This window comes from Vanessa atalanta, chromosome 21, assembly GCF_905147765.1.
Source record: "Vanessa atalanta chromosome 21, ilVanAtal1.2, whole genome shotgun sequence".
Taxonomy (NCBI): domain Eukaryota; kingdom Metazoa; phylum Arthropoda; class Insecta; order Lepidoptera; family Nymphalidae; genus Vanessa; species Vanessa atalanta.
This window is the reverse complement of record NC_061891.1, coordinates 8,808,491-8,829,542: the sequence shown is the minus strand read 5'-3', so window position 1 is coordinate 8,829,542 and position 21,052 is coordinate 8,808,491. Positions and strand designations below refer to the sequence as shown.

The 21,052-nt window shown below is 33.0% G+C and overlaps 1 protein-coding gene across 1 annotated transcript in view; it reads left to right on the top strand.

The window, feature by feature from the left end:
- The window catches only part of LOC125072421 (allatostatin-A), an 81,444-nt gene extending 64,133 nt beyond the window's left edge, over positions 1 to 17,311 (top strand). The window contains exons 2-4 of the mRNA XM_047683051.1: positions 15,513 to 15,746; positions 16,127 to 16,254; positions 16,478 to 17,311. Coding sequence (XP_047539007.1) covers positions 15,514 to 15,746; positions 16,127 to 16,254; positions 16,478 to 16,779 — 663 coding nt within the window. The 5' untranslated portion in view covers position 15,513 and the 3' untranslated portion in view covers positions 16,780 to 17,311. The remainder of the gene's footprint in view (positions 1 to 15,512; positions 15,747 to 16,126; positions 16,255 to 16,477) is intronic.
- The last annotated feature ends 3,741 nt before the right edge of the window (positions 17,312 to 21,052 follow it).

The window sequence follows — 21,052 nt, the reverse complement described above, 5'->3', positions numbered from 1 at the left end:
CTGACGCAACCCTACTCCTTAACATATATAACAATTACATTAGCAGCCTGTAAATTTCCTACTGCTGGGCCTCCTCTCCCTTTGAGGAGAGGGTTTGGAGCATATTCCACCACGCTGCTCCAATGCGGTTTGATGGAATACACATGTGACAGAATTTCGTTGAAATTATACACATGCAGGTTTCCTCACGATGTTTTCCTTCACCGCCCGCCCGCTTCGCAGCCCGAGATGAATTATAAACACAAATTAAACACATGAAAATTCAGTGGTGCCTGCCTGAGTTCGACCTCGAAATTATCCGTTAAGATGCACGCGTTCTAACCACTGGGCCATCTCGGCTCTTTATTATAAATAAACAAAAATGTGAATATTCCAACATGTCTAATATTTTTACAAGATTTTTCATATTGTATAAAGGAATACATTTATTTATTTAAATATACTATTCAAAGGTAAATAATTGTTGCATAGTTGAACGAACACTTCATCAAGCGTAAAGAGTTCTATCACAATGGGATACCGTTCAATTTCGTTTGTCTACTTAACAGGTCAGTAATTCTCTACACGTAAATCTTAAGCCAAGTAATTCATTAACAAGGTACTTACTATATGAACAATTTGACTTAACCCTACTTAATTATAAATGGAAATGTGGGCTCAAAGTTCAAGACTTGTTGATAAACGTAGGTTAAGACTCTATTACTTGGCATTAAATCTTGGTACTTGTAAATAATTCAAAAGGTCTTAACAGTGAGATAAATCTAACCAATTCATTATTTATTTACAAATTCAATTCTAGTTGTCTTTTATATTTGGAACTAAAGCTCAAAAAGGCTTGGCACATGTTGAACACAGCCTCAAGTAAACAGGAACATCAAATGATTAACAATTTAATTAAGTTTACAATGTTTATTCTTCCAGTTTTTGTTACGATCATCCATTATTTTTCGTTTTTCAATCCAGGTTAACAATTCTCATGTCAAATTCAAAAATATTCTTATACCATACCCTGTACAAGTTAGTTTGATATTTTTGACTGCCTAGTGATGGGAAATATATATCTAATAGTAGTCCAAAAAAATAACGTTTAAAAATATTTGATAGAAATAAATTATTGCGTAATTCAAATTCGAATACATTTTTTTCTTTTTACCTTATTTTCCTAAAAAGAGTTATACTAGCTAAAGAGACCCCAACCAAAAGGACCCCGTTCGTAACAATAACTTAACAATGATATTTGTAACAGTTACTGCCTGTTATTCGTGTCTCATCCGTCCGACCGATTGAACATTGTACAAGCGTCTATTATTTTCAGTGTTTATATTTAAATTTTACTTTGAAGCAATAGTGTCTTAAAAATTTCGGCTAAAGCTTGAATCTTTAGGGACTTTTGTGTTATATGTATTTTTTTAAATATTTTTACAATCTTTAAAATAATTAAATTAAGAAAATAATATATTTGTCATTGCTTATTACATATATCAGCGAGGCTCTCTTATATTATATAGGCCCTAAACTAGGCATACCCGTATGTTAGGGGCCAGTAACCTCCCAATCAGTGCATACATTTGATAGACTTATTATTAAGTTTAAAAAAAAATAAAAGGAAAATTTGCCGAGCTAATGACGTAACGAATTTTATATATTATAACAACAACTGTAACAAAACATAACGGGTTTAAAATTATATAAGTATATGTATATGTATTACTTTACCGAGTTTCACCCGCACCACCTAGATGTCCGAAAATCCACAACAGCGTGATTTCTAAGGCATTTTCTGCCTCGCACAACCACTCTGTGAAACCGGCTTTGCTGACGGTTTTTCCGAACCGATACGACTTGGAAATTATCCAAGAAAAGAGCGTACACATTTCTTAAATGTCAGCAACGAACCTGTAAACCACCCCGGTGTTGCAGTGTCCATAGGCGGTGTTAGTCACTTACCATCAGGTGAGCCTCCTGCTCATTTTCCACTTGTACCATGAAAACTTTTGTATTTGATAAATTCTTTATCAGAGCTGGCTTTGAAGTAAAATTAGTCTATGGATTTAGCAAAGTTGAAAGACGAAATTTTATTTTCCAATATCAATTTTAAATTATCTTAACTGAAAGATCAGTGCAAATATAATGTTTACAAAAAACATCACCTAACTTTACGTTTAATTGTAAGGGTAATTAGAGGGTGATTATTCCTTAAATATAGTCTTTGCTTTTTGTATGTATATAAATGTAACTTCTGTAGAAATGAAGGCTTAACTTCTTATTGGCAAAGTCAAACGATCATTCATTCGAGAATTTGCTTAATTGGCAGATTTTCATGATGTTTTGATATATTATGTATAGAGTGTGCTAGCACTCTTCAACATCAGAAAAGCGTATGAGATAATTAAAGAAACATATAATTTAAATTACATCAAAAAAGGAGTTTATCAATTATTCGATTGCTCTGTTTTTTATTTTTTTAATCTCGCAATCCATCATCCTCCTGCCCTTATTCCAATTTTACTTGGGGTTGTCCCAGCATGTCTTCTTCTTCCATACTTCTCCGTCGGAAGTCATCTCACAAGTAACATTATTTCTAACCATATCGTCTTTCACACAATCCATCCATCGTTTCTTTGGTCGTCCCTTCCATATCCATCCACATCCATTCACAAAACCTTACTCACAACTTGGCCCACATTCCTCCGCATAACATGACCATACCATGACGTAATCCGTCATATATAAAAGTATTTGGATATTTTTTTTTTGGATTGTTTGGCCTATTTTAAATATTGAAGAAAAGAATTAATAATTATTTGATTGAATAGTTATTTAAAATAACGACCGCAGTAAGAGTTTACTTACGACACTTGTATTAGGTGAAGTTTTATGCAGGTTTTTTTTAGCTTAACACGTTCACATCTTAAAATTAAGTGTGACTGAGGATCCCATGAGATACAAGATAAGGCAGGATCGCAATGAATCTTGATACTAAAACATTATAAAACACGATTAGAGCGATTTTTTATGACGATATAAAAAATATATTAAATACAAGCAAATGTATGGTACTCTATTATATTTATATTTCTAACGCTTATCAGTATCAAAATCTAATTATACTTCATTCTAGTAAATTATATAAAGCTTTACTCAGTTTCAACACATTAACTATGTTATACTACGAGTAGGTACCTCTTAGTCTTAGTATTTATCATATTAAATTTTTATGTCTTTTTTTTTCGGGTAAATTCCTAAGTTCTTGTGATGGTTTTCTTCTTGTCAAATTCAGTTTAATGTTTTTTTTTTCTCAAGGATCAGTGCTTTTTATATTTTTTTTTTCTTATAATTTATTTTCACTCATTTCATTCATTTAATTTTCGTGTGCGCGCGTGTTTATTTATGTTCGTGTTTATGTTCACTCAATAGTCAGGGGCCATTTGAAAATCAGTGTTGTGCATTAGCACAGCATATACTGAGATGAACCCCTTGCTACCTACACTATATTCCTTGAATTTAATTATTTTCTTGTGTATAGTCGTTGTAATTTATTTGTATGTGTAGCAAAAATAAATGGTTTAAATGGTTTATTAAATATATGTAATACTAGCGACCCGCCCCGACTTCGCACGGATGCAATGCTGCCAATAAATATAAAATAGAATGTCTTACATCGTTCACAGTTTTTCAGTCATAGACAATACATGTCATATCTTCGAAAATATTCATTTAAATTACCTACTCTAAATGGTCATATTGATATATGTATATTAAATGTACAATGTATTTAAGCTACTTAATTGGATAAGGATTCATACAGCATGAATTTGCTTCGAAAATAAGCCATTATTTCTCGTAAAAAGTAAACGATAAAAAATGGTTATTGTAAGTTATCCCTAAGAGATAAATTATGTATCGTGGCGGACTTTTTGAAGACCTTTTTAAGGTGTAAAATACTGTAGTACATTATTTTGATCTATCTCGTAAGGTTGAACCAGCGTTTGAAATGTAAGAGCAAAATATCGACATCACTTCAGAAACCACCAAAATTATCAGTAATTCTCTACTATCTCCATTGTGCGTATATTATACATATAAACCTTCCTCTTGAATCAATCTATCTAATAAAAAAACCACATCAAAATCCGTTACGTAATTTTAAAGATCTAAGCTGTCTTTGTTTTATACCATGTAATGATTATAATGATAATTTGTTACGTACGTACTATAAGAACTCGTATATCAGTCTTGAAATTCTCAATAATCTAACGTAACTAACATAACCGTAATTATAGTATATCCGACATAAAAATCTATCCGAACCGAATATATCCATAACCAAATCGGATAAAATAATTGTTTGTTATAATTTTATGTTTGGTTAATGTTTTACTTGAAGATATTTAAAAAAATGTTTTTAAGGCTATTTTGTTCCGTGAAAATACCAAATTACAGAGTACAAATAGAGTCAAACCTTTCCGTTCCTTAATAACCTAATATTCGTATCTGAAACAATCGGATAATCCGACATCATTTCGTATCCGTAACCGTATTTGAAACCGGTAAAATATTAATCATATATCTATATCCAGATCCGAAATTACATATCCACTAGATCCCTGGTTCCGAACACTACGTCTGCCTTTTGTTTTATAATTTGACCATTACCAATAAACAATCGCAATATTCAACAATGGCACGTTATAAGTTCACTAGAACTAAGTCTGCAATCGAATATGACCTCCTCAAAACTCTTTGACATCGTCGATCTTTAACCCAGTTGGATGGATAATTACAGCACGGACGTGGATTATTAAACTTCTTTAGAATCAGAGTTAAATAGCCATGTCGAGAGTCTATGGTGAAAGTTTTTTCATATAAAACCTCAGAATAATAGCTATCTTATGTCGTGTTTATTACCCAAGCTACGTGTGTGCCAAATTCCTTGTATTCGTTAGGCGAAGGAACGTGATGTGGTCCCAATAAATAAAACAAGCGACATCGACTTTGAAGATACAGAAATTCAATTTTTCTTGATGTTTTTCGTATTCCATAACTTGGACACAGTTTAATTTGAAATTACTTTGATAACTGTTTTAAAGGATGTATGGAATATATATCGTTTATATAGTAACAGCCACTCAATTTCCCACTGCTGGGCTAAGGCCACCTCTCCCTTTGAGGAGTAGGTTTGAAGCACCACGCTGCTCCAATGCGGGTTTGGTGGATTCACATGTGGCAGAATTTCGTTGAAATTATACACATGTAGGTTTCCTTGCGATGTTTTTCTTCAATTATGAATTATAAACACAAATTAAGCACATGAAAATTCAGTGGTGCTTGCCTGGGTTTGAACCCGTAATCATTGGTTAAGATGTACGCGTTCTAGTCACTGGGTCATCTCGTCTCTTTTGTAAATAAGGAATGCTATAATGATATCAGAGTCCGATTAAGTAACAAGAATAATAATAGTTTCAAGAATAAATTAATTTAATTTTATATGACACTTTATAAATGTTTAAAGTGTTCTATAGTCGTTTAACTTAATAGCTTATATGCAGTAAACCTGGTCGACAAGATATGCATTCATCCGTCACTTCGCTAACACCTCACGATTTTTAACAAACCCGCCCCGGCTTCACCTGGGTACAATAATTGTCTACATTCAAAATTTAGATTGAAGAATTAACATACAAAGAAAAAACTGTTCTATTTCCGGTTATAAAGTTGAAATTCTCTACTATAAAATGTATGTATCTAATACCATCAGATAGATTTAATATGTCACCTTTCTTACTTATCATTATTTTGTTTACGCACTACATATATATATATATATATATATATATATATATTTTTAGTAGACTACCCTATATTTAGATCACAAAATATCCTTGTATTCATAGCACAATACTGATATTGTTGAGTTATTGTAATAATACTCCTATAATGTACGCCTATTCGACTTAATTTAAATGTAAATCTTTTGAGGAAATAAATGTCTTTAACCGTATGTTATATGCATTTAAACCTTCCTTTTGAATCACTCTATTTATTGATGCAAACTTTATTTAAATCCATTGCGTAGTTTAGTAGATCTAAGCGTACAGAGAAGCGATTTTATTTTATACTAAGAAGTACCAAATATTTATTTAAATGTAAGTATCTCTATTCAACTTATCAAAAGTCGATAGAGCTACATCACAGGTAATTATTTATTTTGAAATCGATAAGATACTTAATTATTTAGATAAATTAATTATAAACAACATCTAACAAATATTAAATAAATCGTAATTATTACAATTAAAAAAGAAGAAAATAAACTTAAGCAAAGTGAAATATTTGGAGAAGTTAAAAAAAGTAATGCATAAATAATTCTTATAGTAGTCCATATTATTCTTATTATACTCAAAATCCATGAAAAGCAGCCTAAAATATCTGTTCCAGAAATTTCAATGGTAATAAGCGAATACGCAAAGATTAAAAACTGGCGAATCGCCAGTCCAGAGTACGCCACTCCGAGGTCCCGAGTTCGATTCCATGCGAGTCGATGTAGGAAAAGTTCATTAGTTTTCTACGTTGTCTTGGATCTGGGTGTATGTGGTACCGTCGTTACTTCTGATTTTCCTTAACACAAGTGCTTTAGCTACTTACATTGAGATCAGAGTAATGTATGTGATGTTGTCCAATATTTTTTTTAATTTTAGGATGACATATGGAGTACATATCATTTATTATAAAAAACATTCAAATTGAAAGTCAACTAAACACATGAATATTTAGGTCTCAATACGTAAAGATTTTGTGTACGAAGAAAAAATCCAAAAATACAATAATCAGTCCACTTCATTCAACTGTGACTGTATCTGTGACCGATTCGAACGATCGGTTGAAGAGTTAAACTTAAAACCGAGGTAATTGATTTAACACGACACCAAGTTTTCAAACTTTGCGTTGAAAATTTGAATCGAACTAATGCAATTGTGTCAGTTTCTATTAAAACAAGTTGAGACGCTGAGAATATTTTGCGCTGTCAAATCTATTTACAGCTGAGCTACTGAAACATTAAGATGTTCAAATGTCACGGATACTTTTGGAGTTTCAAATTGTCAAATAGTCGATTTCTTCTACCGATCATTTATTCAGATGACAGAAACACGAAATTTGTTACGGACACAAAATAATCATAATAAAATTATATTAAAACAATATTCTCGAGATGTTCCAATGGTTAGAACGCGTGCATCTTAACCGATTATTACGGGTTCAAGCCCACGCAAGCATTGCTAAATTTTCATGTGCTTAATTAGTGTTTATAATTTATCTTGTGCTCAGCGGTGAAGAAAAACATCATAAGGAAACCTGCATGTCTCTAATTTCCATCCACCAACTATTTACCCACTTCTAAATTCTGCCACATGTGTATCCACCAACCCGCAGCCACCGTGGTGGAATATGTTCTAAACCTTCTCCTAAAAGTGAGAGGACTCGTTAGCTCAAATTGGTGGGAAATTTAAAGGCTGTTAATATAAAACGAAAAAGTTCTTGATCCTCAATCCAATTCACTCTTGTTCTATAACTGGAAATGTTATTGTTGCTAACTATGTCTCGTTTTCATTTTCTTATATATTAATTCCTGACGATTTTGGTCACAACAGCCAACCAACTACGCAGGATATAGTTAGTGTAAAAGTGTGCAAACACAGGTACACTCTCTGTTCCCTCACACTGATAATCACCTTACAATGACCGACGGGTTTACATGCTTTCCGAGGCACGGAACTACACAAACTACCAACTTCCATACTTCAGGCTGGCACTGAGAATTTTTCGACAGCAAACCTAATAACGTTTGATTGGCCCAACCTGGCGTTTGAACCCAGAATCTGGGGATATGCCTTATATCTAACCACTAGACACTATGATATATGAGAACACCGTCAAAAGGTTTAAATCACGCTCAATACGGTTTGATAAGCTGATAACACTTATTGGCAGTTTAGTTATCAACAATAACATCAAGTGTACGTGTAACGGCTTTTAGACATGTTTGTTTTAACAGATATCGTGATAATCGAAATTTTATTGCAAATTTCAGTATAGTTATATATATATTTTTGATTTCATAAAACTTTAGATTATAAAATGAGGCTAATATATCTGCAGAGTAGAGGCCTGTGCCTGGGGACTACAACGATTAGTAGTAGTATTAAAAAGTTAATTCGTTTGTACGCTCAGATCTTTTAAACTAAGCGACAGATATAAAAGCGATTTCCATCAATAAATAGATTGATTCAAGAGGAAGATTTATGTGTATAATACATGCATATTATAAAAGAGAAAAGCAAAGAATTTCAACTTTATAATCGGAAAAAAATCAATAATGTATAATATAAAAGTTGTACATAGACCCTTATTGAACTGATGTGTATCTGAAAAGGGTAGCTAGTAAATTTAATAAAGATAAATCATTAAAACATGTACTAAAACGATAGGAAAGAAAATATTTTTCCACCCTGATAAGCAACGCAAGATGCTGTATAAGACTATTAAGAAAATTCAAATATCGAAAACAACAAACTATATAACATTACCATTAATCAAAACGTTGAATTAACAATCTCCCCCTCCGATATCAATAATCCAACGATTATGACTATCAGATTTAATAACACTTTTGTTGTAAAACAAAAAACACGGGGAATGAATATAAAATATTACTTGATAGCTTCAATTAAAATAGTATAACTCGTCTTGTACATAACAAATTTGTCAAGAGCTGAATTAGAATTCATGGTGTCAAAAATTCAAATATTCTTTAACAAATTGGGCTCATAAAAGCACTTTTGTATCGTTACGTTACAGTGTTGATTATATGTGAAGCCACCATACCACTGATTCGGAAAGAAGACTACAGAGAAGAACTAGCAAGAAACTCTAATTTAATTTAAATTAAATTTACATATATCCTGTCTGTCTGTTGTAATAATCTTGTGCTGAGTGATATTTTTTTTTAGCATTAGCAGCCCGTAAATGTCCCACTGCTGGGATAAAGGCCTCCTCTCCTTTGAGGAGAAGGTTTGGAGCATATTCCACCACGCTGCTCCAATGCGGGTTGGCGGAATACACATGTGGCAGAATTTCTTTGAAATTAGACACACGCAGGTTTCCTCACGATGTTTTCCTTCACCTCCGAGCACGAGATGAATTATAAACACAAATTAAGCACATGAAATTTCAGTGGTGCCTGCCTGGGTTTGAACCCGAAATCATCGGTTAAGATGCACGCGTTCTAACCACTGGGCCATCTCGACTCATCTTCGACTGAGTGATATGGCTTATTTATAAATGTTTTTGACATGAGCACTAATATTTTTAAAAGGCCAAGTTAATAGGCAACCTAGATGACATTAGCAGTGGACAAAGCCTAGTGGATAATCGAATTTGTTCAAGATCTGTGTATGGTAACCCCCATAGCAACTTTTCTTTTCGATAAGATACTATCGAAACTGGTGCTAGATTTACCGTCTCTTTTAAAATGATGATTTAATTGATTGCGCTTGTTGAATAAATTATATTTAGATTTAGATTTTATATAAATGAATATAGTCTATTTGGGGCAGCCGATGTCTCTATAGCCCTATCACAGATAACATCGTTTTGAGACCTGTTTCATAAAGATAAGTATTATGAGGAGGTTTCTTAAGAGAAAATATAGAGCCGCGAAGAGCTCATTTATTGATAGAATTTATGTATATTTGGAACACTAAATTTAAAATCAGTAATTAGAATTTATAACACCATTCTTGGCAGTAAACCATTGTGCGAAAATTAAAACAAATTCTATGAACGGATGATATATAAAGCTTATTGTTATTGAGGCTGCTGATTAAATAAGGACGTTTAAAAAAGGTTAGCCTGTTAGTAAATGGCTAATTAAACTAGACTTTGACGTGTACATCATTAGAGACATTTTTAACTTTGCCGTTTCATAAATTCAAATCATTTGTAAAAGATCCATTGGTAAAGATATTATTCAATACAAGATTATACAGATGATAAAAAGGCATGGAGTTAATACTCGTTGACTTCCAGGCAAGATATATTACATACATATATAATTGTATTTAAGTAACATGACTGTATTTTTTGCTTGCCGGTTCTTCTCGGTAGAACCTACATCCCGAAACGGTGGTAGCTTCACTTAATATAGTTTGTTAAATGACGATTCAAAAGTGCTTGTAAAAGCAATAATAAAGTATATTTTGATTTTGATTAGAAATAAACTTTATGTTAACATTAGAAAAACTGAATATAAATGATTATTATTTTTTTAAGAGTAGTAATGACAATTCAGAAGGAATTAATAATATTAATTTCCCCTCAAATTAAGCTTAAAACTTGTATTGGGAGTGAGGACGACAATAGCCCAAAGCGGCCTTGTTACCATTGCGCTATGGAAATCTGTTATATGTGGGATACTGCATGTTTCGGACATCGTGATGTTTTTCTTTACCGCCGAGATGATTTATAAACATAAATTAATCATATGTAAATTCAGTCATTGGACCATCTTCAGTAATTAACGCACACGTATACCACCATCCCTTGTATCGTTCTACTTCCAAATCATTAAAAAAAGATAAGCTTTAAAATCCACGAAATAACAATTATAATTTTAAAACGATTTGTGGATTAATTCGCATCACTCGTGTACATTTTTTATCATGTACATTTATATAAATGTACGCGATAAAAAATATAATGAAATTATTGTAATTAGTTTTCGTTAAATTGGTAAAATTTTTAAATGAATATACCAATATATATGTATATTCATTAGTATAAAATGTTAATTGCAACCAATTTAGTCGTGCGTGAAGTTGAGTAAAAAGAAAGGGGAATGTATCTTTTTTTACTTTATAGGCAGTCTGGCAAATGAGCCACCTGATGGTAAGTGGTCACCACCTTAAATGGACATTGGGAAATTAGATATTATGTCCCTTGTGCTTTAGTAACACCGACTCACTCATCCATCAAACCATTCATCAAAGTTTGTTCAAACATTTGTTTTAACAAAAATACAAAGTATGACTGTTGGGCCAGTAGATATATATAATAGGTACATGACAGGAGTTACTTACAACATCTTGTACATAAATAAATGGGAATAAAAATATCGCAACATTCCCGGATATTGGAATTGAAGATCTTATTACTCGATACTTTAAAACTGTTGTGTCATAAAAATATGGTAGTTATTTCATCTCTACAATTTAAACTAAAAGGTTGAAGGTAAAAATACATACGTCGTTCTGTCCATTGGCAATAAATTTAAACGTGTTCTAAATTTAAACATTTCACGCCGGTTTAAGTTTTATTTTAAACTGGAGCCATATAGAATATTAAAGTTTGGCGGTAGAATCATTTGTAAGTGACAGATAGAGAGACACTACAAGAGGTCTTAAATAGAACCATACGTTATTATAATTGCGAAAGAAATTCTGTCTGTTTCTCCTTCAAGATTTAACCGCTGATCCGATTTAGATGAAATTTGGTATACATATATAGTTTCAGCCTGTAAATTTCCCAAGGTTTTGGAGCATATTTCACCACGCTGCACCAATGCGGATTGGTGGATGTGTGGATTGGTGATATTGCGTTTTTAGTACGAAACACTTACCTTTTAGGAATACTTTTGGAGGTTATTCCAACATTCAGCAAACTTTCCGGTTCTGGTGCGGTGGCTGACATTTGCACTCGGAATCATCAATTACAAATCACGTGTTCTAACCTCTGCGCCATGGGGCAATGTGTTAGAGTAAGCCCTTACCTTTGAAAGGTGAGATGGTTTTACTAAATTTACATGCTGCCTTTTTTTTAGATTAAGTAATTCAAGAGTGTGATCAACTGTATATTTGAGGAATGTATTGTGAGTTCTGTAAATCAGACGAACTTTAAAATTGTATCCAATTAGGAATAACGTGCGTATTCCATTTTCCTTTATATCGCGCGTAAATTTAGATTTATTTTTAGTTTGACTAAATATATCGTTAACGCAAAACTTTTAATTGCCCCTTAACAGTTTAACAGTTTTGAATCTATCATTGTAAATTATGTGACGGTTACGAAAATACATCAAGACACACTTTTACACGGTGGCAGGGCTTTGTGCAAGCCTGTCAGGGTAGGTACACCCACTCATCAGATATTCTACCGCTAAACAGCAATACTTAGTACTTTTATGTTCCAGTTTGAAAGGTGTAACTACCCAGTGTAACTACAGGCACAAGGTAACATCTTAGCTCCCAAGGTTGGTGGCGCATTGTGTGTGTGTGTGTGTAATGTAGGGAAAAAGCCGGCCCACCTAGTTATTACATAAAAAACTACCACCTCCTACAATACCTTCTTGGTATAAATAAGTCCTAAATGGACTCTTTTTGTGGCTAAATAAACCACCGACCACGTAGTTTTATCACGGAGTACATCTAAAAGAACTCAAGGAAATTCTTTACGTGTACTCCCGTCCTTTACAAAACCATACGATTGAATTTTAAATGAAAACAACATTCCTTTTCAATGGAACTTCTTACATGTATCGTATAAAAAGCAAGGGAAAATCGCCTTTATCTGACCCATTTAAGACCTATTTACAATGAGAAGAAATATGGGCACATGTTAGGCTAACTAAAAATAGCTTACATTTGCCTTTCACGTGAAATCTATTTTTAAAACGGACGACAATATATTCACAACAAAGAACTTATAACGAATTTAATGGAAATAAACTTTATATTCATTTGACTTGAGATGGCTCAGTGGTTAGATTACGTAAATCCTTAACAAATATTGCGAGTTCATAACCAAGAAAGCCTTATCTCCTGATTCAGAAAACAAATATTTTTTTTAAGAATGTTTTCTTCAGCTTTTTTTTCTTTCCTACTGTATTATCTATTAGTTTCATATGTGTTACGAATTAAATATTATTCGAATCGTCTCTATATACATTTGAACTGGTTGAAGGGTTTCAGAAAGCGTCAAACATAAGAAACGATTTCATTCATTATATAATACTATTGAAACATCCGTTTGTTGCTCTTCAAATATAGATATTTATCGAGTAACAAGTGTTCGACTAAATTATTGAAACTATTCAATTGATTGAATATGTTTAATTTACATCGATGCAATGACGGGTCAGTGGACTCAAGCCCCCTTCAAACTAAAACAACAATAGTAATTATTGATATTTGGCGTTCGAATATATGATAAGTGGTTGGCACCAATCATGGTTCTTGGTTCCAAATATTGGTTCCAACCACTTATTGACATTTGATATGTGCATTGTGTCTGCAGTTACATTTACCTTTCAAGCATAATAGGCGGTAGAATACGTAATGAGTGGGCGATGCCTAACCAAACGGGCTTGCACAATGGCCTGCCAAGTGAATATTCAACGTCTTGATCGAATAATTTTCTTCTCAGTTCTGACAAACTTAAATTTTCAATTAAGTAAGTTTATCAATTATCATATAGTCGTGTGGCGTCTCGCTCTAAGCCCATTGTCTCGGATTCCGTCATAACTAAGTTCAGCAGTTATTATCCAATATATTCACCAAATTGTAAATTTACATTCAAATCATACATTTGTACACGCTGAAGCTTGAATTTACCTTCAGAAACAAGCGAAGCGAAAGCGAATTTATAAAGCTGATGCCACATTGGAATCAATTTCTGAAAATGATCTTCACAATATTTAACTCACTTGTCGCAAAAGTGTAGCCGCAATGTAATATATGATTTTGTATCGCACGCAATTCTAATACTAGTCCTTGCGATAGTAAAACTCGGCGTATAATTTTATAGTTTTTACATACTTCATCTCAGTGTTTTTGTTTATTGGAAGTAATGCAAACTCTTTTTTTATAAATCCGATCGTACGAAGCGATTTCAATATTCTAAGCATCCAAACAAATTAAATCAACAAAAATGATTAAAAAATAATCTACTATTATTGATTCATTTTATTTTTATTTTTCCGAACAATTAATTTTACGTAACTTTAATTGAATCTGCTATGAAATGACTATTTAAAAAGGATATATGACTATAATAGTTATGTTTAGCTTAGCTTCTATTTTCAAAAATTACCTCTATATAAAAAAAAATAAACACATTATTATACACATAACATGACACAGAGGAAATTAAATTAAAATTGGATTAATCAAATCATAATTAACAAGTCAATTGAAGTTATTAGTTATATTATTAGAAATACAATCAGATATATATCTGTTGAGGAATACCGAACTAAATATTATCGTATTCCTCGTCAAGAATCTGCTATAAAAGGGATTTTTAGAAAGGGCATATGTGTATAACAATTATGTTTAGCTTAGCTTCTTTCAATATTAACTTATATGACACTATTATGACTTAATCAAATCCCCACCCGCTGCCAACGCTCCACATGACAAGAATATATAAATTAATTAAATTATTTAATAGGCCTAACAATAATCCTTCACTTAATATATTATACGCTTAATATTCTTAATATATAGACCCTTATGGTATCCGATTAGACGCCCCTTAGGGAGCTGCATAAATTTAGAATTTCGAGAATTTTCAAGAGCTGTGATAGCGTATTGGCTAGAATATCTTCAATATCTTAAACAAGGATCGCGAGTTCACAGTCAGGTGAATTTATCCTATTGAAATTGTATAAGTAGAGATAAACAAATTATACATTTACATATTCCATGCGATTTGCTAATAGCTCCGCTATATTATACACTATAAACAGTTCTTGCTTAATACATCTTAAGCTGTTAAACCGAGGGTGTAAAAATTCAGAAAGAACGAACCGAAAGTTCTCGAAACTTTGAAAGGTTTAGGGAGTGTGGCCAGTATCAATACAAAATATGCCCTAAATTAAAAAGGAATTATATCCATATTTAAATCAAATAAATAATTATGGAATTATTTTATTTAATAAAAGACAATTATAAGGCTAAATAAATCTGTCCTAATAAATCTCCGACATTTTCACTGTACTTCAAATTTCCCGAGAACAACATTGCCAACATCAGAAACGCCATTGGTCTACGAATCTACAATGGTTACCACAGTTTATTTAATATCTCGATCAATTATATCCAATGTCAATTCAATGTCAAAGTTCTGAGCCTTGCGGTCTTCTAAAATTCCACTCGACTAATGCGGCAGTTACATATTATAATTGATAATACAAATAACCCGTCGATTCGATCGAAAATCAAAATCACGCTAAGAATAGAAACACGAAAGGAACACTGTTTGTCCGTTTGATACCTCATGTTGACTAAACTACTGAACTAATTATAATGAAAATTGACATCGTTTAGGTATTAATTCCCGTAATGTATAGCCATGTAAATAACTGGAATTATTGGAAAAGTGACACGAATTACGTCACCGATAAAAACTTTTTACAATTATCTGATATTCAACTATTTATACAGTTCTTTTTTTCTCAGAATGTTGTACTCCTCTCTCGTCATCCTCCTCGTCATCGGCACCATAGCTTGCAGTCCTGAGGTCACCCAAAACGATCAGACAATTCACCAAGATCAGGACACTACCCTCCAAGATCATGTCGCTCCATTGGAGAAGAGATCCCCTCATTACGACTTCGGTTTGGGGAAACGAGCCTACAGCTATGTCTCAGAGTACAAGAGGCTACCCGTCTATAACTTTGGATTAGGAAAAAGGTACAGTTTAAATAATCTATACATATTTTCAACCATAATTAATAGCTAATATGGTCAAACTCAAACTCAAATTCCTTTATGGATTGTCAAAGTCAAAGTCGGGTGATGATAATATCCTCTTGGCTGATATCCATGATGACCAAGCACTCTATTTATCCAATCACTCATTATCCAATAATACCAAATCGAAAAGACCCAATCGGGGATAGTTCAGGCAGAAGTAACTGCTTTATATGCTATTCGACACTGAAGTCAACCAACGAGGCAGTCCATAGTTAAAATCAACAAACTGTACTTGGTGGTAGAATCAAATGTTGAGTTAATGAGTAATTTTCAATTTAAATATGATTTAATTATATTTATGTTTGATTGTTCTATAGGTCTCGTCCCTACTCCTTCGGACTGGGTAAGCGATCGGTTAATGAAGAGCAGACTGACGAAGAGTTCCCCAATGATCTGGACCAGGAAACCTTGGCTGAAGTTATTGACCAATACGAAGACGCGCCAGGTGATTTTTCTTATTAATTGAGTTTTTTGAGTTTAGTTTTTTTTTCAAGATATATTCAAATTAAAATAGTTTTAGAAAAAAAATCAATTTAATCATAAAATCGATAAATCTATATTGATATTTAAAAAAGTAAAGTTGTTATATTATATTATTTAACGTGAGGTAACCATCTATTTGCCATCATAAAAGTTACTCTTTTACTTAAATTAAATTTTATCCCCAGGGTACGAAATCAAAAGAGCTCGCCCGTATAGCTTCGGTCTCGGCAAACGCATGTCCGAAGACGACAGCTCAGAGGAGAAGCGCGCTCGCATGTACGATTTCGGCCTCGGAAAACGACCCAACCTCTACAATTTCGGTCTCGGCAAACGGGCAAGGAGCTACAACTTCGGCCTCGGGAAACGTTTGAGCAGCAAATTCAATTTCGGCCTCGGGAAAAGGGAGAGAGACATGCACAGGTTCAGCTTCGGCCTCGGAAAACGTTCCGCGGACATCCCGATCGATGACAACTACTACGACGCTTAGATTAATTGTGGATATGACGTGGGAACTTGTGTGGAATTGAAACAAACGTAACGTTACTGTAAACTTTTATTTAAACGAATAGAATAATTAATTCAGTTATGATAAAATAAAAAGTTAATAAATAAAATGTTACCGTTTTTTTTTCATATTAAAAAAAAAATCCTCTTTAAATAATTCCACGTGAGTTTTCATAATAGTGGTTAATTTAATTGTATCATTACGAATACCGACTGTGTGTTTGAGATAGTGAATAGCATTTAACAACTATAATTACGATACGTATTCATTTATTTTAGATAATATTATTTTAAGTTTTTTATTTTGTAAATTTTCTCGTTGTCCTGTAGCTCGTATTTATTAAACATTGTAAGTTATGCTTATTAATATGAAGTCATAGATCTACGAAATTTGGATATAACTTTTATTGATTAAATATTATTTAAACCTATCCGATTTTGCCTGTTACTAGCTGTCATTTCGTTCTGTCTTTAGCGATATCCGTCCTATCCTCGATTCATCTCTATTATTTATATCAAAAATACAATTTTTTTATAATTTAATCAATTAAATCTTCCGTCAATTCAAATGAATACCAAATGTTTCGTAGCTCTATGTTAGAATCTAACTCTTAAACCTAAGTGAGTTTCTTGAAGACTTGTCGACCTATTGTTTTGAATATAATCATTAAATATACAAATTAAAAGAAATTATACAAATCATAGAAGATTGCATCATTCTTTGTTTTTGATTTAATTCTTACAACTGACCTGACCTTTAACCTTATAACTGATATCTATAACTGAATATATTAATAGGAAATATTTGATAAGGACGTATGTAATTCCATAACAGTAGTCTTTTAAAAATAGTTAGATAGATAATAGAGCAACTTAAATAACAAAAGCAAAAAACACTAAGTGACCTTATTAAAACTCACAGAGCAAAAAGTTAAAACAATTACTGTGTTAATAATGAGCACATTCGATATTGGAAAAGAATGCCAAGAGCATTTTCTCGTACAATTTCTACCTCTTTGCGAAAAATGAACCAGTCACTTTTTCAAATGGAAGTAACAATACCTAAATAAAAAAAAAAACTTTTTATTATACATATCACATAACTAAGAGAAAACTATATTAAAACTGGATCAATAAAATCATAATTCACAAGAAAATCTTAATAAGTATAATTGAAGTTATTACTTATATTATTAGAAATAAAATCAGATATATATCTGCTAAGGAATGCTAAACTAAATATAATTGTATTCCTCGTTATGTAAGGCACAAGGCATTAAAGCTTGTGCGGAGCTTAAACGGCTACAGATCCAGATGTACCGTATTCAAATCCCGGGTCTAAGATAAGTAATTCTGCGGCACGTTAAGCCGTTTTTGCGCCCGATCTCTCTCCGGTCCGTTCTATCGGATTATGAAAGTGCGCTTCAGCTTTGAAGGCTAGTAAGACGTTATTATTATGTTATGCTTTAATAGTTTAGTAGTTTTTATATTTATTTATTCATTGGTACACAAACAGAATACAATACGAACATACATTAAAATTACGGGCTTGCACAATTTTGAGCTAGATTACATTCCTAAGCATGTGTACACGGCTTGCTCGTAACAATTATATTGACACAGTCTGGTGCTCTTTTATATGATAAACAAAAATTAATAAATTACAGTAAATACATAAATTAAATTGAAATTATTTAACATTAATACTTCAATTAAATTATCTGAATAACATGAATATTTATAATAATGAAACTAGTAATAATTATCTATAATTTTACCAATAATAAAATATACAGTATACTTCGTGTTACAGTACAGTAAGAGGGAGAGGAGAGCGGCGAGAATGACGCCAAAAACAAAGCGAAAGCGAATTTCTAAAGATAGTGCTACATTGGAGTCAATTCCTGAGAATTTTCTTAAAATCTCGGCGGTCGCAAAAGTGTGGCCGTCGTGTAATAGATAATTTGTGTCACTGCGTCCACTTCGTCGAGGGTTTATAAGAATTGAATAATCGATATTAGTCCTTGATAAAACTCCAAATATAATTTTATGATTACCAATATTTAAAGAAACCTGGTTTGTCGTTTCCTCGAAAATAAATTCCTAGCAAAATAGCTAAAATCACGTATTCATCATCGCTATTTCTTATCTTGCTATGCTTGTCTATGCATAAATTAAATCAACAAAATCTACTATTTTTGATTCAACTTTTAATGCTTCATTTGTTTTTTTTTTTGTTTTCGTTTGCCGGTAAACGGCGTGCCAATACGTTTCATATCCAGTTTTGAGCCAGTTTTGAGCCAGTGTAATGTGTGTTATGTCCCTTGTGCCTGTGGCACAGGGACATAACTTCTTAGTTCCCAAGGTTGGTGGCGCATAGGTGATGTAAGGAATGGTTAATATTTCTTACAGCGAATTTGTCTATGGGCGGTGGTGACCACTTACCATCAGGTGGCCCATATGCTGGTCCGCCAACCAATGGCACAAAAAAAAATCATAATAGATATATTTATAATATAGTCATTTATATTGTCTCGCTATTACATCAATTCTGATCTATACTCGAAGGCGACTAGACAAGTCGAAGTTTTTCTTTACTTCAAACATTTCACTTAACTTGTTTTAAAAAATAAATAAACAGCCTCTAAATTTCGTACTGCTGGTCAAAGCACTCATCAGCATTGTAGCTAATCCACCATGCTTCTCCAAAGCGTGTTGATACATGAGGCGATACAGGATTACTCACGATGACTTTCCTTCCACCAGGCAGGAGATGAACTAGAAACACAAATTAAGCACTTGAAAATCCAGCGGTGCTTACCTGAAATTGAACCCGCCATCATAGCTTAAAAGTAACCTGTGATCTTTGTTTGCTTTCAAATATCAAAGTACAATTTAATAATACCTTAAAATATAATGAGATCATTAGATGTTGTGATTTTAATCAAACCCTTTTGGTAATCCGATCGACTTCATCCTCATTAAATATGTGCAATAATTGACACGCCAGTTAGTCTCATCGTTAGTTCACTTTCTTAAACGGCGTAAATAATATATTATACTAGTTGTTGTCCGAGGCTTTGCTCGCGTTAAAAGAGGTGGTCAGGTGTTAGGAATAAAAAAGTACCCTATTCGTACAAAATTTTATTGGATTCGGTTTAGTGTTTTGTCCGTGAAAAAGCAACAGTCTGTTGTTGTTGATAGAAAGACAGACAGAGTTTTTTTTATGATATCGGTAGGCGGACGAGCAAATGGGCCACCTGATGGTAAATGTTCACCACCGCCCATTGTAAGAAATATTAACCATTCCTTACATCACCAATGCGCCACTAACCTTGGGAACTAAGATGTTACGTCCCTTGTGCCTGTAGTTACACTGGCTCACTTACCCTTCTAACCGGAACACAACAATACTGAGTACTGCTGTTTGGCGGTAGAATATCTGATGAGTGGGTGGTACCTATCCAGACGGGCTTGCACAAAGCCCTGCCATCAAGTAACTACTTAGTAGTAGAGCTACTTTCGCATCTATAATATTAATATAGATTATATAATAGACATCGATCTACGTCAGTAAACCTAGTCCACGAAGAACTCGCACCTATGTACGCTTTGTTTGCAGAAAAAAGTATCGCGGGTCTACTCAGCAGTCTCGTCCCGCACTGATTTATTATTTGGCAGACGGAATGCATTCCGTAAAAAAATATGCGAGACATTTTGCAAATACACGCTGAAGGTTCCCTTACTTTTGTATTTTAATTTGCCTGTCTCAATAAAAACTTGTGATTGACAGTTTGGGAACAAAATAATGCAAATATGTGGTACGTCGCGTATTTATTTCTATTACTGCTAATTTTTAAACGACTACTAAGAAAAAAAGTTTTAAGATCTCAAACTAACTACTCAATAAGCATAGTATATATCCACGCCAATAATAGCTGAGATGACCCAGCAGATATAAAACAAATATATTATTTGATTGAAGTAGATATAAGGCCGCAGATTTCGAGGTCCTGGGTTCAAACTCCTGGTCGGGCCGATAAAATAGTTATTTGGTTTAGTTTAATAGGTTTTTCTACCAAAAAAAAACTCAGTAAACAGCCTTAAATCTGGAAATTGGAAGTGTGTACACTTCCATGCTTCGGGAAGTACGTAAAGTTTTTGCTCCTGCGCTTGAACTCTTTTCGGCCATGCCAGAATTGCCGTACTATCATTATGAGAGTGAGAGGATAGAGTTTGTTGTGTTTGCATAGTGC